Below are 23,254 nucleotides of genomic sequence, written 5' to 3' on the forward strand. Positions count from 1 at the left end.
AATGACTTGAAGTCACTTTTTGTTAAACTCTCATCTTAGCATTTTCCAAAGCACATGGGTATTGTAATTCTGAACCACAAACACACCTGATGGTAGGTTTGTGGTTAATATATTACTACAGGAATATTTTCCTTATTTTTCCACCAAGAGTCAAGCAGAGACAGATAAATGCCATTGTTCCTTTTGCCTGTGGATATTTTCTCTTTAATTTTTATATAATTTGTTATCAAATTGGTTTCCATACAACACCCAGTGCTCACCCCAACAAGTGCCGTCCTCAATGCCCATCACCCATTCTCCCCTCTCCCCCAGCCCCCATCAACCTTCAGTTTGTTCTCAGTATTTAAGAGTCTCTTATGGTTTGTGTCCCTCCCTCTCTATAACTATTTTTTCCCTTCCCTGCCCCCATGGTCTTCTGTTAAGGTTTTCAATATCCAGATACGAGTGAAAAATATGCTATCTCTCATTCTCTGACTGGCTTATTTCACATAACATAATACCCTCCAGTTCCATCCACGTTGCTGCAAATGGCATGATTTCATTCTTTCTCATTGCCAAGTAGTATCCCATTGTATATATAAGCCACATCCTCTTTATCCATTCATCAGTTGATGGACATTTAGGCTCTTTCTACAATTTGGCTATTGTTGAAAGTGCTGCTATAAACATTGGGGTACATGTGCCCTTATGCATCAGCACTCCTGTATCCCTTGGGTAAATTCCTAGTAGCGCTATTTCTGGGTGGTAGGGTAGTTCCATTTTTAATTTTTTGAGGAACCTTCACACTGTTTTCCAGAGTGACTGCACCAGTTTGCATTCCCACCAACAGTACAAGAGTGTTCCCGTTTCTCCACATCCTTGCCAGCATCTAGAGTCTCCCAATTTGTTCATTTTCGGCACTCTGACCAGTGGGAGGTGGTATCTCAGCGTGGCTTTAATTTGTACTGCCCTGATTATGAATGACATGGGGCATCATTTCATGTGTCTATTGCCTATCTGGATGGCTTCTTTGTAAAAGTGTCCATTCATGTCTTCTGCCCATTTCTTCACTGGATTATTTATCAGGTGTGGAGTTTGGTGAGTTCTTTATAGATTTTGGATACTAGCCCTTTGTACAATATGTCATTTGAAAATATCTTTTCCCATTCCACTGGTTGCCTTTGAGTTTTGTTGATCATTTCCTTTGCAGTGCAGAAGGTTTTTATCTTGATGAGGTCCCATAGTTCATTTTTGCTTTTAATTACCTTGCCATTGGAGATGTGTGGAGCAAGAAATTGCTATAGCTGAGGTCAAAGAGGTTGTTGCCTGCTTTCTCCTCTAGGATTTTGATGATTTCCTAACTCACATTCAGGTCTTTCATCCATTCTGAGTTTATTTTTGTGAATGGTGTAAGTGTTCTAGTTTCAATCTTCTGCATGTTGCTGTCCAGTTCTCCCAGCACCATTTGTTAAAGAGACTGTCTTTTTTCCATTGGAGACTCTCTCCTGCTTTGTCAAAGTTTAGTTGGCCATACTTTTGTGGGTCAAATTCTGGAGTCTCTATTCTATTCCATTGGTCTATGTGTCTGGTTTCTGCCAATACCATACTGTCTTGATGATTACAGCTTTGTAGTAGAGGCTGAAGTCTGGGATTGTGATGCCTCACATTTTGGTTTTCTTCTTCAATATTACTTTGGCTATTGAGGTCTTTTGTGGTTCCATACAAATTTTAGGGTTGTTTGTTCTAGCTTTCAGAACAATGCTGGTGCAATTTTGATTGGGATTGCATTGAATGTGTAGATTGCTTTGGGTAGTATTGACATTTTAACAAGATTTATTCTTCCAATCCATGAGAATGGAATGTTTTTTCATTTCTTTGTATCTTCAATTTCCTTCATAAGCTTTCTATAGTTTTCAGCATACAGATCTTTTACGTCTTTGGTTAGGTTTATTCCTAGGGATTTTATGGTACTTGGTGCAATTGTAAATGAAATCAGTTTCTTTATTTCCCTTTCTGTTGCTTCATTATTGATGTATAAAAATGCAACCAATTTCTGTACATTGATTTTGTACCCTACGACTTTGCTGAATTCATGTATCAGTTCTAGGAATCTTTTGGTGGAGTCTTTCAGGTCTTCCATGTAGAGTATCATGTCGTCTGAAAAAGTGAAAGTTTGACTTCTCGTTTGAAAATTTTGATGCTTTTTATTTCATTTTGTTGCCTGATTGCTAAGGCTATGGCTTCCAACACTATGTTAAACAACAGTAGTGAGAGTGGATATCCCTGTCATGTTCCTGATCTCAGGAGGAAAACTCTAAGTTTTTCCCCATTAAAGATGATATTAGCTGTGGGCTTTCGTAAATGGCTTCTATGATGTTTAAGTATGATCCTTCTTTCCCTACTTTCTTGAGAGTTTTTTTAAGAAAGGGTGCTGTATTTTGTCAAATGCTTTTTCTGCATCTATTGAAAGAATCATGTGGTTCCTATCCTTTCTTTTATTAATGTGATCTATCACATTGATTGATTTGCAAATATTGAACCAGCCCTGCAGCCCAGGAATGAATCCCACTTGATCATGTGAATAATTATTTTTATATGGTTGAATTCGATTTGCTAGTATCTTGTTGGGAATTTTTGCATCCATATGCACCAGGGATATTGGCCTGTAGTTCTACTTTTTTGTGTGTGTGGTCTCTGTCTGGTTTGGGAATCAAAGTAATGCTGGCTTCATAGAATGAGTCCAGAAGTTGTCCTTCCATTTCTATTTTCTGGAACACCTTCAGAAGGATGGGTATTAACTATGCCTTACATGTCTGGTAGAATTCCCCAGGGAAGCCATCTGGTCCAGGACTGTTATTTGTTGGGAGATTTTGATAACTGATTATATTTCTTCACTAGTTATGGGTCTGATCAAATTTTTTATTTCTTCCCGTTTGAGTTTTGGAAGTGTATGGGTGTTTAGGAATTTATCCATTTCTCCCAGGATGTCCAGTTGGTTGGCATATAATTTTTCATAGTATTTCCTGATAATTGCTTGTATTTCTGAGGGATTGGTTGTGATGAATCCATTTTCTTTCATGATTGTATCTCTTTGGGTCCTCTCTCTTTTCCTTTTGAGAAGCCTGGCTAGAGGTTTATAAATTTTATTTTTTCAAAAAACCAACGCTTAGTTTCATTGATCTGTTCTACTGTTTTATTTTTTTTATTCCTTATTTCTTTATTTCTGCTCTGATCTTTATTATTTCTCTTCTTCTGCTCGGTTTTGGCTTTCTTTGTTGTTCTGCTTCTAGTTCCCTTAGGTGTGCTGTTAGATTTTTTATTTGGGATTGTTCTTTTTTTTTTTTGAGATAGGCCTGGATTGCAATGTATTTTCCTCTTAGGACTGCCTTTGCTGCATCCCAATGAGTATGGACTGTCATGATTTCATTTTTATTTGTTTCCATATTTTTTTTTAAATTTTTTTAATGTTTATTTATTTCTGAGACAGAGAGAGACAGAGCATGAGTGGGGGAGGGACAGAGAGAGGAAGACACAGAATCTGAAGCAGGCTCCAGGCTCAGAGCTGTCAGCATAAAGCCTGATGTGGGGCTCAAACTCACAAGCCATGAGATCATGACCTGAGTTGAGGTCAGTCGCTCAACTGGCTGAGGCAGCCAGGTGCCCCTCTATATATTTTTTAATGTCTTCTTTGCCTGGTTGACCCATTCATTCTGTAGTAGGATGTTCTTTAACCTCCATGCATTTGGAGGTTTTCCAGACTTTTTCCTGTGGTTGATTTCAAGTTTCATAGCATTGTGATCTGAAAGTGCATGGTATGATCTCAATTCTTTTATATGTATTAAAGGCTGTTTTGTTACCCAGTGTGTGATCTATCTTGGAGAATGCTCCATGGGCAGTTGAGAAGAATGTATATTCTGCTGCTTTACAATGGAAAGTTCTAAATATACCTATCAAGTCCATCTTGTCCAGTGTATCATTCAGGGCCACTGTTTCTTATTGATTTTCTGTCTAGATGATCTGTCCATTTTTATAGGTGGAGTATTAAAGTCCCCTGCAATTAACCACATTCTTACCAATAAGATTGCTTATGTTTGTGATTGTTTTGTATATTTGGGTGTTCCTGAATTGGTTGCATAGACATTTATAATTGTTAGCTTTTCTTGATGGACAGACCCTGTAATTTGTTATATAAATTCCTTTTTCATCTCTTGTTATAGCCTTTAGTTTAAAATCTAGTTAGTCTGATATAAGTATGGCTACTCCATCTTTCTTTTGATTCCCAGTAGCATGATAGATGGTATTCCCTCACTTTCAATCTGAAGATGTCCTCATGTCTAAAATGTGTCTCTTATAGACAGCAAATAGATGAGTCTTGTTGTTTTCTTCATTCTTATACCCTATTTTTTTTATTGGAGCATTTATTCCATTTACATTCAGGGTTATTATTGAAAGATATGTATTTAGAGTTATTGTGTTATCTGTAGGGTTCATGCTTGTAGTGATATCTCTGGTCCTTTGTGGTCCTTGCAACATTTCACTCACAGAGGCCCCCTTAGGATCTCTTGTAAGGCTGGTATGGTGGTGATGAATTCCTTCAGTTTTTATTTGTTTGGGAAAACCTTTACCTATCCTTCTATTCTGAATGACAGGCTTGCTGAATAAAGGATTCTTGGCTGCATATTTTTCCTGTTCATCACATTGAAGATTTCCTGCCACTCGTTTATAGCCTGCCAAGTTTCAGTAGATGGGTCTGCTACTACCCTTATGTGTCTACCCTTGTATGTTAAGGCCCATTTATCTGTAGCTGCTTTCAGAATTCTCTCTTTATCTTTGTATTTTGCCAGTTTCATGATGATATGTCATGCAGAATATTGATTCAAGTTATGTCTGAAGGGGGTCTCTGTGCCTCCTGGATTTCATTGCCTGGTTCTTTCCCAGATTAAGGAGTTCTCAGCTATGTTTTGTTCAAGTACACCTTTGGCCCCTTTCTCTCTCTTCTTCTTCTTCTGGAACTCCTATGATACGGATATTGTTCCATTTCTAAAATTTTTTAATGCTTATTTATTTTTGAGAGAGACAGAGACAAAATGCGAGTGGGTTAGGGGCAGAGAGAGAGGGAGACACAGAATCCAAACCAGGCTCCAGGCTCTGAGCTGTCAGCACAGAACCCAATGCGGGGTCCTAACCCATGAACCATGAGATCATGACCTGAGCTGAAGTCGGTCGCTCAACTCACTGAGCCACCCAGGCACCCCAATATTGTTCCATTTCATAAATAACTTAGTTCTCTAATTCTCCCCTTGTGATCCAGAATTTTTTTAGTTTCTATTTTTCTCCGTTTCCTCTTTTTCCATAATTTTATCTTCTATTTCACCTATTCTCCCTTTTTCCTTTTCAATCCTCACTGTGACCGCCTCTATTTTATTTTGTACCTCATTTATAGCATTTTTAATTCATCACTAGCGTTTTTTAGTTCCTTGAAATCTGCAGCAATAAGTTCTCTGCTGTCTTGTATGCTTTTTTCAAGCCCAGAGATTAATTTTATGACTATTATTATAAATTCTTGTTCAGTTATATTGTTTATATCTGTTTTGATCAATTCTTTAGTTGTCATTTCTTCTTGGAGTTTCTATTGAAGAGAATTCCTCTGTTTCATCATCTTGGCTAGTTTCCTGTCCCTATGTGTTTTAAAAGCTTATTATGTACCCTGCACCTGTGAGCACTACTATATTAAAGAGATGTCGTACATTGTCCAGGGCCTGGCCCTTCAGGAGGTGTTTTTTGGAGAGTGTTACTTGCTCTCTGCTGTTGTGACTTTGGTTATTTTATCTCCCTACTTATAGTGATGTTTTGGACCCTCCACCAAGTGTGCTTTGATTTGTTCATTGAAGTAGCCCTGGGAAAGAAAACAAACAAAAAACAAACAGAAAACAAAAACACGCAAACACAAACAAAAACAAAAACAAAAACAAAACAGAAGCACCAGCTACAAGCAAACCACAGGGTGGAAGCAGTGATGATGGAAGAGGCCTCATGCCATATGAAGAGAGAATGACAGGGGCAGGGAAAAAAATAAACATTGATCAGGCAGAGAAACTATACAGCTTAATACAGAGAGAAAGGAAAAAAAGGAGGCGGGGAAAAAGAAAAGAAGATAATGTTGTCCAGACAGAGAAACTATAAGGCTTAATTACTCCAGAGAGAGAGAGAAGAAAATAAAGAAGAAGCTGTAGAACATGTATCAAGAGAATGGACTAAATATGTCTGCTTAACCAAACCAACAACCAGAGTAACCAGACTAGAGGGGGGAAGAGATAAGAAGGAGAAAAGGAAGGGAGAATATATCTATATAATAAGAATTATCCAAGAATTAAACCAGGCAATCCAACAGCACTGGTCTGGAGGAGGATTCGTCTGGTTCATCAGCATCAATCCTGCTCCAGTAGATATGCAGTTGCCACATGCAGGAGAGGTTTGGTTGTAGGCAGGTCCCGCTTCCACTGTGGGCCACACTATCCAATCCTATCCCTGAGACCCCACTTTGGTGGTGGTGGGGAGAAAAATGGCAACACTCCAGTCCCTCCTCCATTGACCTGGAGTCCCAAACCACTCTGTTCAAGCCGTCATCACTGTTGTGGGCACAAACAAGGTGGTTTGTCTCGCTCTGCTTATTCCCATGCCCGGGCACTTGACTGGGATTCAAACTTTCACTCTGCACACCCCGGTACTGGAGAAGTGCCACTCTGCACCACCCAATATGTGGTCTCTGGCTGGTAAATGCAGGCAGGCTTTGTCCTGTCCCACAGCACTCCAGAGAGGGGATCACTTTCTCCTACTACAGACTGTGCCCTTGACCTAGCCACCGAGCCCAGACCAGCTCCTCTCCTCCCCAGGTGCACGAACCGGGCAGCCAGCCCCAGTCTTGAGAAAGCCCCTCAGTTAGAGATTGGATCTTTCTTTGTCCCAGTCCGTGGTTTTTTCTCTTATCCAGATACAGTCCTATGCTTCCCCAGCCTCTCTTTCTCTTCCCTTTGTCTCTCTGCAAAAGGGGATCCCTCCCCTCTGCAGAAGGGGATCCCACCGCTCCACTCATTTTATCTCTCCCAGTTTCCAATCACACATCTATGGCCCATCAGGTTGTCCTGGTGGTTCCCTGTAAGCGACTCTGTCTGTGTTCCTCCTGGACTCTTAGGGTTCAAAGCCCTTTGGCTTCAACACTTCTTTATTTGAGAGATTAGGGAACCTCAGATTCCCCTACTTCTCTGCCATGTTTGCCCCTCCTCCTATGGATATTTTTTTTCTGGTTTACACTTCTATTAAGGATGTATCCCTGGGGTGCCTGGGTGGCTCAGTCGGTTGAGCGTCTGACTTTGGCTCAGGTCATGCTCTCATGGTTTGTGGGTTCAAGCCTTGCGTCAGGCTCTGTGCTGACAGCTTAGAGCCTGGAGTCTGTTTTCAGTTCTGTGTCCCCCTCTCTGTCCCTACCCCGCTCATGCTTTGTCTCTCTCTGTCTCTCAAAAGTGAATAAAGGTTAAAAAATTTTTAAAAAGATGTAACAGAAACCCATGGGGGAGGGGAAGGAAAAAAAAAGAGGTTAGAGTGGGAGAGAGCCAAAGCATAAGAGACTCTTAAAAACTGAGAACAAACTGAGAGTTGATGGGGGGGGTGGGAGGGAGGGGAGGGTGGGTGATGGGTATTGAGGAGGGCACATTTTGGGTTGAGCACTGGGTGTTGTATGGAAACCAATTTGACAATAAACTTCATATATTGAAAAAAAATTTAAAAAAATTAAAAAAATTAAAAAAGATGTAGCCCTTTGAGGGTCTCAGATGTATGTGAAAGTTTCAGTCCTGATTCTCCACCGTCTACACACCTAAGGCCTTGTCTTCTGTCTCTATGAGGTTTTAAAATCTCAAGCCTCTTAGATATTGTGATTGAAAAATGCCCCCAGAGTATTGTGGCTTCTCTATCCACTTATTTCTCTTTTTCCCCAAGTTTTTCTTCATTTTGGAATCCTTCATTCATATTTCCTTTATTTTGTTAAAAGGTCAGCAGTGCAACCATTTATTTTATGTGGTTTTTCTAGGAATTTTATATTAAGAAGTTTTATTATTGTTATTGTTATGTAGTCCACTGTATTGATTGTCCCCATTTAGTACATGAGAAACTAAGACCCTAAAAAGAAGTGAGTTGCCTAAGACAATATTGTTGGGTCAATAACTGAACTGGCACCAGATCCAACTTTTCCTGATTTCTAGTCCTGAGTTCTCTGGGCAAATGTGCCTCATCTATTCTTTTAACCCAAATGTTCTCTCATTTTTAGTCCTATGAGGATCTGGTTCAGCGTCTGGAGCCAGTTATAATGGAGCTAGAACGGCAGGAAAATGTACTGGTGATCTGCCACCAGGCTGTCATGCGGTGCCTCCTGGCCTACTTCTTGGATAAGAGCTCAGGTACCACTCTCCTCTCTGTTCCTGGCATAGGGAGCTGGGTATGATTTGGAACCCTTACACCAGCAGTCTGTGGTTTATACCTTAGTGGTTAAGAGCACAGTATCTAGAACAAAGATGCTTGAGTTCAGATTCTTGCTCTGTAACATACTAGCTTTGGCAAATTACTTTAGCCTCTCTGGCCTCAATTTTCTCATCTGTAAAATGGGGAAATAATGATGAAGTTTAAATACATTAACATATGTAAAGAGGTGAGGGCAATTCATGACACATAGTATGGGCTATATGTGTTAGCTGCTGCTATTAGTATTATTTTGAGCTAATGTTTTAAAAGCCAACACTAACAGTATGCATCAACATGAAAAAGCTGAGCCAGTTTTTCTATGAAGCATGCTGTCGTCAGGTGGTAATGGAACTTTTTGTTGCCTAATGATCCTGATTATAGGTTTCTGTCTTTGTTGTGGGGATGATTTCTCCCAAGATAGTGATATTTCCATTTTATTTCTTAAATAATTTCTTTTTAAAAATATATCTAGACATTATAATTTACAGAGTATCTATACAATGACAACATATGCTGCAATGCAAACTAGGGCAGAGAGCCTAGAAAGGGACTGTTAGGTTAACCTTGGGTGTAAGAGTCCATTTCTGATGTGGATGCTGAAGTATGAGCATCTCCAGGATACTCTGAGTATGTGAGGACATTGAAAAGTTATACTTGAAAGTTATATTGTGCGATGTCCTGCAGACTTGAATATTTTCTACTATGGTAGTTTCCAAATAAAGGGCACTTATAATATCAAGTCATCAAAAATCGAAACCTAGGGAACTTGAGAACTTGACATTGAACAAGTCATTTCCTCTGCCTGGTTCTCAGTCTCCTCACTGGAAAACATGATGGGGCTTGGGGTGAGGGTTCTTGTGCTACTAGATTTCTGACAGCTTCCAATCTCCATTGCTTGGTACTGTCTTTGAGACCATGAGGCAAGCACTGTAACTCTGTGCAGATGAGGAAATGGAGGCTTTGAGAGGTAAAGTGATTTACCCAAGATCATGGGCTCAGAGGGTCAGTGAGGGGTGTCAATCTCAGGTGCTTTCCAGAGGATTCCCAGTTAATGCATAGATTTGTAGGGGGTGGGGTGGGGAGTGGTACATTCACCTGTCATTCTCACACTGCTTCACCCACTTCCTACATGCTTTCATGCACAGGACATACCAGTTGTTCACAGAGGCCCTGGGAGTTGGGCCAGGCAGTGCTCGGGGCATGCTTTTACCCCTATTACTCCGTGAGGAAACTTAAGGCCCAGAGAGATGATGTGACTCAGGAAGCAGACCCCCCAGGAGCCTCATAGCTGGGGCACGCTCAGAGTACATTTGGTCCAATCCTGTCCTATGAGAGATGGGAACTCTGAAGGCTAGAGAGAGAAAAGGCTGGGCCAAGGTCAGTTGTCCAGGTGGTGGCAGAGCTAGGTCAGAGACCTCAGACAAGTCAGTCACTTCCCTTCTCTGAGTCCAGTTGTCATGTGTGCCATGTGTGTCATGTGTGCAGGGGAACAGTAACCCCTGCAGAGTATCAGCAAGGGTGGAATGAGATGTTGCACCAAATGCAACCAGAGGGCCCAGAGCCTGACAATGATGATGACAAAGATGAGGAGGAGCAGGATAGATGCCCAGGATATCACCAAACCTGATGCCTCAGGAGGCTAGGAGGGTGGTGGTGACCTTAAAAGACCAGGATCAACCTTGGGGGCAGGGAAGCCATGAGGGGTGGGGTTCTGGCTCAGTGAAGGGAGATGGGAAGTGGTAAGTGCATGCTGGGTGAGTGAGAGTGACTGTCGTTGGAGAATAGTGGCAAATGAGGGTGCCATTCCCATGACACTATGAGCCCCTCCAAGGCAATGGTAGTTGGCTGCAGTGGGCAGAGCACGCATTTAGTCTCTGAGGGTCTTAGGTTCAAGTCCCAGTGCTGCCACTTCCTGAGGGTGACATAAGGCAAATGTCTTCCCTCTCAGAGGCTTAATGTCCTCATCCATTGAATTGGGCCTGATCAACTCCTCCTCTCAGGGATGTCTAATAAAACCTAGGCCCACATAAGAAATGGTACATGAATATTCAAAACAACTTTATGAACAATAGTCTACAACTGGAAACAAGTGAATCAAGAAATGCTTGTCCATCAACAAGTGTGAGAGGAATCAGAGAGCACAGGCCTGGGCTGGAGCAAAAACTGTGGGAGCTGTGAAGGTGCATGTACACCTATCCAAGGGTCCTGGCACATAGCAAGGTCTCAGAAAACTTGCTGACATACATTTGTGTGCCTTCATTTAGAGGCCTGTGGAAAGCCTGAGGCTGGGGCAGGATAGAGGTCTGCCTTGGTCTCATGTTTGCCCTGTTAATGAGGAGATAAACCAACCACTTCCCAGATGACCAGCCTGTCCCTCCTGGAGAACTCACAATCTGTCCACATTCCCCAGGGACCTCTTTTCTCCCTGTTCTAGAGGCCACCTCTCTGCGTTTTTTGTCATTGCCCACCCTACTCTCAGCACTACCCACTGCAGAGTGTGGGGAGTGTGCCCTTGATGAAGCTGACCATAAGGAAGGGGTTGTGGCAGAAGAAGCCTGGGGAGGTGGTACCCTCCACACTACCCTGTCTCTGATGGCTGTTTTCTCCTCCTTTCTAGATGAGTTGCCATATCTCAAGTGTCCTTTGCACACAGTGCTTAAACTCACACCTGTGGCTTATGGTGAGTGCCCCTACCCTCATCTGAGGAAAGGCACATAGAGAGCATGAGCATACCTCCAGTGCATACCATTTGTACAGCAGAGACCTTGGGGAGGTTTCTTGGGTATGTAATTGGATGTGTTGGTGAAGGAAAGATTAGCAGTAATAAAATGAGAACAGGGAAGAACGGGGATGGCCTCTAAATCCAGGGCTTGGCCTCAACTTTCTCTGGCTCTATCAAAGCACTGAGCATGGAGAACTAGCTGTAGAAGAGGTCCCCAAAGGGGACCAGAGGAATAAGTGTAGTTTGGGACCAAATTGAAGAAAGGGCTCAAAGATTGGCCTGGTCAGTTTAGACTATCTCTTGGGGCATTAGTTTTCTATGAAATATTCATGAGCAGGAGAGAGACAGAGACTCTACTATCTTCTAGGATGTGAGCAGGGCAAACAGCACACTGAAGCCCTGAGCAGGGTGCAATCCACAGAGATGGAGCTAAGGGGGGCTTCTACAGGCATTAGGCTTCTTCTGCCAGCCCCAGACCCCAGTGATATCACTCTCCTTTTTCTTCAGGCTCCCAGAACTCCCTTGTGACCTTCCATACCTCTGGTGTTGCCATAATCATTTTGCCTCTAAATGAACTTTACCTGGGATTGATTGCCCCAAGGCAATGGCCCCAGAACTCTTCCACCACTTCAGCATTTAACACAGCTTAGAAGATCCACAGAACTCCATCATTATTATATATATTAGATTGCTGCCTCATAGACCACAAGAGTTGAAGGAGGCCCCAGAGATCATGTATTCTCATCTCCTTCCCATTCCCAGTTGAGCAACTGAGGCTCAGAGAACTCTAAGACTATCAGGGACAGGTGGGAGGACACCCCATTGACTCCTCTTAGACTTGGTGTCTTCCCCATATGTCACACAGCTGGTCTACATTCTCCTCCCTACAGCCCAGTCACAATCTGCACACAGTGTGGAGCTGGGGGTATGGGTGGTGATGGGCATGGGAGTGAATGACACCTTAGGAAAGACCTGTGCTTACCTTGGGGGCTTATGGATGGACTGGTTGTTCTTTTCTGAGGCTGCAAAGTGGAGTCCATCTACCTGAATGTGGAAGCTGTAAACACACACCGGGAGAAACCTGAGGTAGGTGAAGGATTCTATGGCCTAAGCTGGCACATAGTGAAAGCACCCACCTGCACAGAAAGACCACTCCAATCCCACATAGTTTGGATGTTTCATACCAACAGGTAGAATAACCAGCACCCAGAAATGCAGGAACCATGGCCCAGGCCTGAGGTGACTTGAAGATGAGGGACTAGAGCAACCCTTACCCAAAATACCTCAGGTTGAGATTCCCCAGAGGCTTGCCTGAGAAAAGGGTCAGGATCCATGCCTGGCTGAAATAGAGGAGCCTGGGACGAAAGGACAAGAGGCAGGGGTGGGTCTGGGGCTCCATAGTGGTATCTCCTTCCTATTAATCCTGGGCTCTCTTCCCCCAGAATGTGGACATCACCCGAGAACCTGAGGAAGCCCTGGACACTGTCCCTGCCCATTACTGAGCCCTTTCCAAGAAGTCAAACTGCCTTTGTCTCCACTGTTTCCCACCTTTAAGTGCTGCTTACCTTGCACTTCTCTTACCTCAAGACGCTGGACTTGGTCTTACTAGAAGACCCCTGCTTCTAGTGAAGAAGCCCTCAGCATCTCCAAAACAGACCTCAATTTCCAGCTACAACCAAGGAGCTGTCTAGTTATGAATGAAGCTTTTTCTTTCTTAATTCCTAGTTCCTTATCAATAAAGCCTTCTCTTGCTGCCTACAAGGAGGGAGAGGAAGTCATTGTGAGACTTCTCCTACAAGATCTTCTTAAGATCTTACTTTGTGAAATGCCTCTGTTGCTGTGGGGTGTGGAATGGATGAGGGCTTCCTGGAGGGTAGGGTTTTGGGGTAGCACTTCTAAAAGTGAGGGAGGATATAGGTCTCTGTGAGTACCTATGGGCCTTGTTCCTTGGTGGGCAGCATGGATGAGGACATGATACCTTCATTCATACACTCAGAAGAATCTGCACCTAGACCATAGTGTTCCTCTCTTTTCCAACTCCTGCTGCCATCCTTAGTGATTTTCATGTTCATATAAATTATCCAAACCATACCTTGACCTCCAAGTCCCCTGACTCCCTCAACTCCAGTGATCATTTCCCCCTCAGCTACCCATTCCATAGACCTTGGCATCATCTAGACACCCCTCTCCCAGTATGACTTCTTAAGTACAAGGATCCTGCTATCTGACCACTGGCCCCCAGTCCTTACAACTCTGTATCATCCATAGGATCCCTAGCAGCATGCCTCCCACATAGGAGGCATGTGTGTAATATTTCTTGAATGAACAACATTTGTTCTTATACTGCATCAAGAGTATAATCTTTGGATTCCTCCATTGTCTCCTAATCGACAAGTCCTCTTCCTCCTCATTGTTCTTCCATTCCTAACCAGCTTGGATTCTATATTCCATTTCTTCAACCACTCTCTATGCACCTAGGTATTGGCAACCCAGTGGTGAAGAGACAGACTCGTATACTCACTGCTTTGATTCCTTTGTTCTTCCATCATAGCCTCCAGCAAGACCCAAACCTTGTATAATACATATTACCTTTTTGGGGGGAGGATCTACCACTTGAAACAAACCTACATTTATTTGCTTCCACAGCCACCCTTAAATCCTATTCAAAGTCAAGGTCACCCTCTATTCTCTGGCACTCTATCTCATCCCACCTTCTCAGGCATGGGCTACTTCAGTCAATTGTTGACTGTTCCTTATCTATCTCTTGTCCTTTATTGGCTTTTATATGTCCTTTATATGTCTCTGCAACATACTCATATGTCTCTCTCCTATCTCAAGAAAACCCTCCCTTGCTCCGGTGTCTACCTCTAGTCTCACTCTATCTCTCCATTCCCATACAAATGTCTAAAAATGAATCTATATTTACTTCCAGAACCCTCTCCCTCAAGTTTCTGTTCTAGCATTTCCCCCTTGACATCTTTGCTCAAGCTATAATCTTCTTGCCTGCCATGCTTTCCCCAGGTCTTTATCCCATTGAAATCATACTTTCATTTTAACCTAAAGCTGGAGCCCACCATCTCTGAAAAGCTATGCTGATATCTTTCTTTTATGAACCTAAAATGTCCCTCACAACAACCTAAGCACATTAAAAGACAGAAAAAAACTCCAATTCATTTTGCAAATTTAATATAACTCCGATACCAAAATATGACAGCACACAAAAAGCAAACAATAAAGCAGGATCAGCAAGCAGATTTTTCATAGTGTGTCACCCTCAGCTGATTGATAATATCTGCTTATACTGCTGTATGGACAAAGATTCCAAGGATGTACCTTGGATCCATGGGAAGAACTGCTGCAATTAATTAGCATTATCTGTAAACCTGGGATCTGAAAACAAAACACCAAACAGAAGCACATTTTAGCAACAAATATTTTCTCATACTTCCATCATTGTCCTCATCTCCCTACCCAACCCTCCCACTTTAAGGTTTCTTAAAATTTCCCAGCTATTATACCCATTCCCATAGGCCATGCTGTGGAAATGTTGTAATTACCTGAAACCTCACTAGCTATAGGAGAAGCTACAGGCAACAAGGCTGGTGGCTTCACCACCAAAGCCAGCACCATTTCTTGGTCCACCGCCAAAGCCATCACCACTGCTTGGTCCACTGCTGAAGCCAATGATAGAACTGGGTCCACCATTAAAGCTGGTGCTGATGCTAGGTTCACCAATAAAGCCAGTGCTGGTGTTGGAACCACTGCCAAAGCCAATGATGGTACTTGGTCCTCCGTTGAAGTTGGTATTAGGCCCAGCACCAAAGCCATCACTGATGCTGAGGCCACCACTAAAGCCAGCACTGGTGCCAAGTGTGCTGCCAAAACCAGCATTGGTGCCCAGTACACCACCAAAGGCATCACTTGAGATCAGTCCACCACCAAAGCCAGCACTGGTACTCAGTCCACTACCGAAGATAGCACTGGTGCCTAGTCCACTACCAAAGCCAGCACTGGTGCTCAGTCCACCACTAAATCCAGCACTTGTGCTTAAGCCATTGCCAAAGATGAAACCGGCAGTGGTACTGGATCCATCACCAAAACTAGCACTGGTAGCACCACTAAAGTAAGTGCTAGTGCTAGGAAGGCCACCAAAGCATAGGTTGGTGTTAGATACACTGCCAAAGCAGAGGCTGGTGCTGGGAAGTCCACCAAAGCCAATGCTGGCACTGGGAGAAATGCTAAAGTCAGTAGTAGTGCTAAGTGCCCCACTGAAGTCTGTACTAGTGCTGAACACACCGCCAAAGCCAGACATGGTGTTAGGTGCACTGCTGAGGCTGGCATTAGTGCTAACAGCACTGCTAAAACCAGCACTGGTGTTGAGTGCATTGCCAAAGCCAACACTGGTGCTGAATGAACCACTAAACCTGGCACCAGTGCTGGAAGGACCACCAAAGCAAATGCTGGTACTTAGTGTACCGCCAAAGTCAGCACTGGTGCTGGAAGAGCTACCAAAGGAGACACTGGTGCTGAGTACTCCATCAAAACCAGTGCTGGTGCTAGGAGAGCCATCAAAGCAGATACTGGTACTAAGTGTGCCACCAAAGCTGACATCAGAGCTGGAAGAGCCACCAAAGCAGATACTAGTGCTGAGTGTGCCACCAAATCCAGTGCTGGTGCTGAGTGCACCACTAAAGACTGTGCTGGTTCTGGGTATAGTGCCAAAACTGCTACTGGTAATGAGTGCACCACAGAAGCCAGCAGCTGTACTGAGTGTCCCTCCAAAGCCAGAGCTGAGTCCACCACTGAAATTGGGACTGGTGCTGAGTGGGATACTGAAACTGGAGCTGATCCTACCACCAAAGCTGGCACTGGTACAAGATGTGCCACCAAAGCTAATGCAGGTTTCACTGTTGAAACTAGAGTTGGTGCTGGCTGCACCACTGAAGCTAATGCTGGCTGCACCACTGAAACTAGTGCTAGTGCTGGGTGTGCCACTAGAGCAAATGCTGGCTGTACTGCTAAAGCTGGCACTGGTGCTGGGTGTGCCACCAAAGTTAATGCCAGCTCTGCCACCAAAGCCACCACTGGGGCTGGTTGCATCACTGAAGCTAATATTAGCACTATTGCTAAAGGTAGCCCTGGTGCTAGCTCCTCTGCTGAAGTTGATGTTGGTGCTGGCATCTGCATTTTCTTGGGCTATGGCCTCAATTTCAAATGAAAATCTGTTCCAGGACTGATCATCATCGCCTAACTCTTCCCTTGTTAGGCAGTCGATATCCATGTCATCCCAATTCCAGGGCCCAGCCACAGCTTCCTCTCCAATCCCCATTTGGGCTCTTGCCTCAGCCCTGGCTTCAGCCTCAGCCTCAGCCACAGCTGCAGCTTGCACTTCCATCTCTACTGCCTCCCGGTACTGAGCAGCCCAGTCCTTGGGGTCTTTCTTCTGCACCTGAAATGGGGATGATAATCATTATGAGGATAATAACATTTGTAATTATATATTAAGTACATACTATGGGCTTTGTATAAAAGCAATAGTAGTATTTTTTTTTTCTAATCATGGGTCAGTCCTGATATCCATTTCAGCTCTGATAACTAAGGTGCTGTGTGTGATCTTGGATGAGTTACTTAACCTCATGGAAAAGATGGAAAATGATAAGAGAGTAAGTTATGGATTAGATGTTTGTGTCCCCCTAAAATTCATATGTTAAAGCACCAGCCCCCAATGTGACTGTATTTGGAGATTGGGCCTTTATGGAAGTAGAGCTAAATGAGGTCATAAAGGCGGGGCCTTACTCCAATAGGATTAGTGTTTTTATAAAAAGAAGCTCTCTCTCTTGGGGCACCTGGGTGGCTTAGTCGGTTAAGCATCTGATTTTTTATTTCAGCTCAGGTCATGATCTCATAGTTCGTGGGATCAAGCCCTGTGTCAGGCTCTGTGCTGACAGCACAGGGCCTGCTTGGGATTCTCTCTCTCTCTCTCTCTCTCTCTCTCTCTCTCTCTCTCCCTCCCTCCTTCTCTGCTCCTCCCCCATTCGTGTTCTCTGTTTCTTAAAATAAATAAACATTTAAGAAAAGAGGAGGCTCTCTACCACATGAGAACACAGCAAGAAGACATTCATCTGCAAGCCGGAAAGAGGCTTCATCAGAAACTGACCCTACTGGACCTTGATCTGGGACTTCCAGTCTCCAGAACTGTGAGAAAATAAATTTCTATTGTTTAAGTCACCTAGTCTGTAGTATTTTGCTATGGCGGTGCAAGCAGACTAACACAAAGTATGAAAAAGGAATGAAACAATTAAACTTTATGTTCAGCAGCATTCTCAAACATCAATGAAGTTCCACATATGTTTGTATATGAACTGCAGGCTACCCTGTGCCTGACCATCCCTGCATGTAGCCTGCCCCAGCTGGGGGCATCCAGTACCCTTAATATAACAAGTCAGAATTCTCTCCTATTACCTTGCATGCAAACTTGAGGACTTTCATCTTGCTAGTCTCATGGTAGGAGCGCAAGCCCCAGAAGAACTCATATTCAGGTGGTCTGCTGTTAGGGACCTTCTTGTACTCCAGGTACCTTGGAGAAAGGAAATGAAACTTGCTTCTTCTAACCAAGCAAATCTGCTGTGTAACCACTGGGCACTAGATGGCAACCTCTTTGAAACAAATACTAAACTCAGCTCCTGGAGAAGGATTTCTAAGACCCGTCTTCCCCAGACTCACTCCCAAACCTAGTTCATGATCTTGGTCTCTAATATGGAGTCATTTCCCATTGGCTCTGTGCAAAGCAGTCACTTGATGCTTCAGAGAAGGAATGTATAGGGCATGGTGTCACAGGAAGGCCAAAGTATCTTGCCACCTGTGAGGAGTAAACCCAAGTTCCTGTTGGGTGTGTTGTAAACAGAGGAGCCATTCTTCAGGCACCCTGCTCTGAGCACACCCCAAAGCAAGGGTCTTGTCTTTGGTCTAGCCCAGTCCTGGAATTGTCCACTTATAGGAATGGTGGACAGAACTCAGTTCTAGGGCATAGGATGCTCTTATTACATCTAAAGCTAGTATAATAAAATGGCTGATAAAGCAATTTATTAACCAAGCCAGCACACTCAGAACATTTCAGGGCCAAACAAAGCCCCCAAATACCACTTACTTCTGCTTCACAAACTCGTCTGTGATGAGTGTCCTCACTTCCCCAAAAAGAGAGTGCCTCACCCTGACAATGGGAAAAATAACCCATAAACAGAGATGAAAACTTCCCAAATGAGAGCAGAGGCATTTCTCAACATGGAAGAGACCTCTCTAGCACATGCAACAGTCCCAATGAAGCCGGGAGAGTAGTGAACACATGGTCGCTGGAAGCAAGAAATTGAGGCCAGATGGTTCTTTGTCAGGGATGCCCCTGAAGTTCTATCTTGTATCTCAGCTTAGAATGACATAGGAATTACATAGGGAGAATGAACTCCAGAGAGTGCAGGACCATTTCATCATCCACCCAGGTCAGAACCCTGGACCCTCTACCCAGTCCAGCACCCTTGCCCACTCCACCAGACCACCAGACTGATGAATTCCTGGGATTCCTCTCTTGTCAAAGGACAACATGGACAGCAAGCACTGAAAGAGCCCAATCATACCCAGGGCGCAGCCCCAGCTTGCGCAGCACCTCCCAGATGACAGCTGCAAGGGGAGGCAAGAGGAGACAGGGACAGAAAATGAACATGTGGAATTCCAACTGTGGCCACCCATTCAGGTGCATGCTCAGCCACTCACCCTCACTGGCCTTGTTGCCATTCATAAAAATGACACTCAGAATCACCATGAGAAGACCTAATTTGGGTGTGTCCTTGGTCCTAGGGGAATAACAGGGTAGAGAGGAGGTTTATGTCTAGCAGCCATCTGCAAATAACACACCAGTCAGTTCACTAAGCTAGCCTCTCCCAGATTCCTCAGACATGAGAGAAATCTGCCCAGTCTATGCTTCAAGCTCTATGTGACCCTGGGCAAGGCACTTAGACTCTTGAGTCCTAGTCTCCTATTCAGTAAAATGGGAGAATCCAATCTTCCCCTGCCTCAGGTTTCTAATAAGATGGAAGAATGCTTGTTAAACTGGTACAACCCAGGTACCCAGCCAATGTGAATCCCTTCTTTTTCTCCCAGATCCTTATGCTCCAAGAGAATTCTAGGAACGGCCCCAGTGGTGGCCCCTGTCCTTTAAGAATCATGATTCACCTACCCTAGGAAACCCTCCTTTGAGAATCACTCTACCAAAGCCAGTAGGAAGAGACAAGCAATGACAGGTCTACTTTCCTGGGAAGCTTCTGAAGAAACAGAAAACCTGACAGTAGGAATGCACTGCTTCAGGCTTCTACACCTTCATTCAATCATAATCAAGCACCACTACCGTGTGCAGGGCTCCAACTGGGTGTAGGAGCTGGAACGGGACTTCTTCAGCCCTGTCTTCCTGCCTCTCCAAGGAGATATGGGGAGGGATGACAGGGATGGGATAGGGCCATAGACAGAAGCAGAGCCTCCCTCCCATCCCAGCCCTTTCCCAGCTTACGTTCCCAGTATGCCTGCAGAGGATTCCTGAGTGCTGATCAGAATATACAAGCTAATTTGCTTATCAATTTCCTTCAGATTGACTCGAAACATCTGCCAAGTAAAAGAATAGCCTGTGAGATCACAAAATTCAGCCTAGGCATCAATGATCTTCTTGAGCATCCCACACTTCCCTGTGTAGAGTTTCGAGTGTGTGTGCAAAATCAGTGAGATAATGCACGCAAAGCACTTAGCTAAGTTGCCACCACTACAGCAAGCAGGTAAGAAATGTACTATTATTATCAGCATCACCTTTGTAATTAGTGGGGATGTAGGGATACAGAGAATGGGGAATGAAAGGGAGAGGTGAGCATCTGAAATACATTACAGGACATGTCTAGCAGCAGACAGGACTAAATTGGGAGGCATGGGTCCTAACTGTGCTTTTACCACTGACTTGCTGTGTAACCCTGGGCTAGTCTATGTTCCCACTTAGGCCACTGTCTGCCCATATGGACAGTGATGGGGTTGGATTAGTGAGTCTCTGTGGTCTATCCCGGAAGGGACATGTATGTCTTTGATTCAAGGCTTCCCCGTTGCGCCCATCCCCCAGGGCTGCCCCTTCACCTTCTCCAGAGCGTAGCTTGCTCGTTCAATGATCTCTGGAAAATATTCATCATATTCTTTGATGATATCCTTCAGCATGTCTGTAAGAAGGGAAAGGTAGGAGCAGCTGGGCTAAGCAGGGGCCACAGAGCTGCAGCCCTTTTGACAACCTGTGGGCTCAGTGCAGTTTGAGTTCTGAACTATGTTAACAGGAGATGCCAGCCATGGCACAGTGTAAGAAGGAAAGAGGAAGACATATGAGAGAATGAGGAGCTATAAAGTAAATGGTTACCCCAGGGCATGGGAGAGATGGGAATCGACAGGAGATTTCAGGGAGGAGGGTTGGTATGACTCTACCTGAGCGCTTGATGGGGATCTTTGTCTGGTCCTTAACCAACAGGTATTTCACCAACTTATTTGCCTGGGAGAAGAGGAATACATGGGGAGATCTCAATATGTTTTTAGAAAACTTGGAAGAATGACAGAAAAGAAGAAAGGTGAAAAAAAGAAGAGACTGGACAGCATTGGAGTCTTACCCTTTCTTGCAAAAGAGCCACATCTCGGGGTGGCGGAGGCCTCCAGCCCCATGGGACCAACCTGTAATTATCGCCACCTCTCTCATCCCCATTCAGATGCTTGGACTACATCATTAGAAAGAAGGAAGGTCCAGAGTCATCAGGTGAAAGAGACAGCTCTGTATCCTTATCCTACCTCCTCCTAAAAATCCCCTAAACCCTCCCTGTAATGGGTCTTGACCTTACAATTAGCGACCCTGAGTCCCAGATTTGTCTTTCACTGTCTTCCAGGCAGGAGTTTCATTTCCCTATCAGGACAGAAGCCACCCAAGGGCAGGACCTGGGGTTCCTCCTCTTCGTTGGCCACCACTGACTGGACAAGTCACTTCACCTCTCTGAAACTCAGCTTTCTTATCTGTAACACTGTATCTGTGATCCCCAGATAGCAAAAGTTACTTTCAAAACATAAAGACAGAACCTATATGACTGTACCCAAGATAAAGCCTGCCTCATGGTAACTATTATGAAAATACAAGTTGAATTATATCCAGGTTGTAGCTAAGTGTATGGATGTATTATTTCCCCACCAATCTATGAACCGTCAGGGAGCAGGAACTATATTGCATTCTTCTCAGCATCTCTCACAGCCTATCTGAACACAGGTACTGGCTCAGACTAAAAAGTCTCAGTAAACTTTTATAGAACAAATGAACAAACTATGAGGATAGGAATGGGAAAGAAATGAAAATTAAGGGTGGTAATGTCAGAGATCTCACCTTTTGTTTCCTCTTGCCCCGGGTCCTGGTTGTAGGCTCCAGACTCAAGTGAGCCAGGTAGTCATCTGCCAGGGCCTGGACAGCAGCAGCAACCTGAGTCTCAAGGGCATTTATGTTGGTCTTAAAGGTGGCCATCTTGGCCTGGGCCCCTTGGTCAACAATTTTAGTCTGGCTTTCATCTATCTTGGCCTTAGTGGCAGACTTATGAGCCCTGGACCCTCTCTTGACCTGGAGGGTGGCTGCTAGGGCTTGGTTTGTGACCATTTGAGTGGCAGGTGGAGCCTCAGAGGCCTCATAGGCAGAATTTGGGCCTTTAATGGCAGTCTTCTTGCCCTTGAATTTTTTGGGCCAGATAGCTGCTGCTGTGGCCTCAATCTGCCTGGTAGCTGTCTCAGTGGCATTTGGGGCCTCTAGAAATTCAGTGTCAGTATGTATGCCCTTAACAGTTGCCTTCTTGGCTTTGGAGGCTTTATTAGTTCTAATGCAGGCTGCTGTGGCATGAGTAGTAGCTGCCTCATTAGTAATTCTGCCTTGGGTAATAGCTGTGTGGGTGGTGGTTAAAGCCAGTGAGATATCAGTAGCACTAGTTATAGCCTTATCAGCAGCCTTCTTAGCTTTAGAAGCTTTCTTGGGCTTAGTGGGGGCTATCAAGGCCTGGGAGTTGGCTGACTCAATGGTAATTGGAGCCTGGATAGCCTTCAGGATGTCTGGTAGGTTGAGGGCCTGTAAGGGTGTCTTGATCTGTGCAGTAACACTCTCATTGCCAGTTAGAGATTGGAAGACTTGGTCTGCCTTAGCCATAACACTCTTTGTCTTATTGGCTTTCGTAGGCTGAGCAGTGACTGAAGAAGCCTGAGTATTGGCTGTTTCAGTGGTATCTTCAGCCTGGTTGATCTGGGGGATGGCAGGCAGGTTTAAAGCCTGCAAAGTTACTTTAGGCTTGATAGTGGGAATCACATTGGTAGATGAGACTGTAGGGGCAGCAGGTATGGTCTTAGTAATAGCCTTACTAGGGGACTTCTTGGTCTTGCTTTTCTTAGGCTGGTTGGCAACTGGTGGGTCCATGGCCAGAGGGTCCTTGGTTGCTGCCAAGAGGGTATGCATCAGCAAGACTCTGTCTTCTTCTGTCGTCCCAGTCTGTATATCTGGAGGGAAGTGAAGCCCCAGGCTCCCAGGGGGAAACAGAGGGCCCTACACACTTAGGATTATGATCTGCTGAGCCATCTGGCCTCCCTACAGCCCACCCTTTCCACGAAGGCCTCCCCTTCCTCTGCGCAGTGATTGAAGGGGAGCGTGAGGGAAGAGAAAGGGAGCAGGAGATAGAGTAAAGCAGGTTTTCCTCCCCTCCTCCTTCCCCTGATAGGGGGAGGGCTGAGACAGGTTAGGCAGGAAATTCTTCAACTATAGAGTGGTAGGGGGCTCAAGAGCAATAAATGAACTCAGTACGGGACAGATGGACTGGTGAGAATATAAAGAGACCTCACCTGGAATGGGAGCATCCTATAACCGTAGTCATTTCTCCTATCCATTTTCTGAAAGGCCGAGTAACAGCTGAGCCTGAGGGGAAGGGGTCTGAGTTAGGGAAGAATGAGAAGAAGAGGGAGATTCAC

The 23,254-nt window shown here is 44.5% G+C and overlaps 2 protein-coding genes and 1 non-coding gene across 8 annotated transcripts in view; 1 reads left to right on the forward strand and 2 right to left on the reverse strand.

Annotated features, from left to right (window-relative positions):
- PFKFB1 (6-phosphofructo-2-kinase/fructose-2,6-biphosphatase 1) overlaps positions 1–13,024 on the forward strand; it is a 111,745-nt gene extending 98,721 nt beyond the window's left edge. For 5 of the 6 annotated variants that reach the window (XM_081793618.1, XM_081793620.1, XM_081793619.1 and 2 more), the window contains 4 exons: positions 8,303–8,432; positions 11,111–11,173; positions 12,237–12,301; positions 12,658–13,024. In XM_081793618.1, coding sequence (XP_081649744.1) covers positions 8,303–8,432; positions 11,111–11,173; positions 12,237–12,301; positions 12,658–12,717 — 318 coding nt within the window. In that variant the 3' untranslated portion in view covers positions 12,718–13,024. The remainder of the gene's footprint in view (positions 1–8,302; positions 8,433–11,110; positions 11,174–12,236; positions 12,302–12,657) is intronic. The other variant, XM_081793616.1, reaches the window with a different exon arrangement.
- Positions 13,025–14,482: 1,458 nt separating this feature from the next.
- On the reverse strand, positions 14,483–22,826 carry TRO (trophinin; the record flags this gene model as incomplete). The annotated part of the gene is made up of 10 exons (XM_081793621.1): positions 14,483–16,664; positions 17,678–17,792; positions 18,363–18,425; positions 18,844–18,886; positions 18,980–19,059; positions 19,770–19,861; positions 20,375–20,454; positions 20,711–20,774; positions 20,890–20,994; positions 21,645–22,826. Coding segments are annotated over 10 exons (3,705 nt in total), but the record flags the coding sequence as incomplete, so codon positions are not given.
- LOC145714786 (small nucleolar RNA SNORA11) lies at positions 18,030–18,158 on the reverse strand. Its single transcript, XR_014136993.1, has one exon. It is a non-coding gene; the product is annotated as a small nucleolar RNA SNORA11 (small nucleolar RNA).
- Positions 22,827–23,254: the final 428 nt, after the last annotated feature.

Source organism: Panthera onca, chromosome X, assembly GCF_046562875.1.
Source record: "Panthera onca isolate mPanOnc1 chromosome X, mPanOnc1 haplotype 2, whole genome shotgun sequence".
Lineage (NCBI taxonomy): Eukaryota > Metazoa > Chordata > Mammalia > Carnivora > Felidae > Panthera > Panthera onca.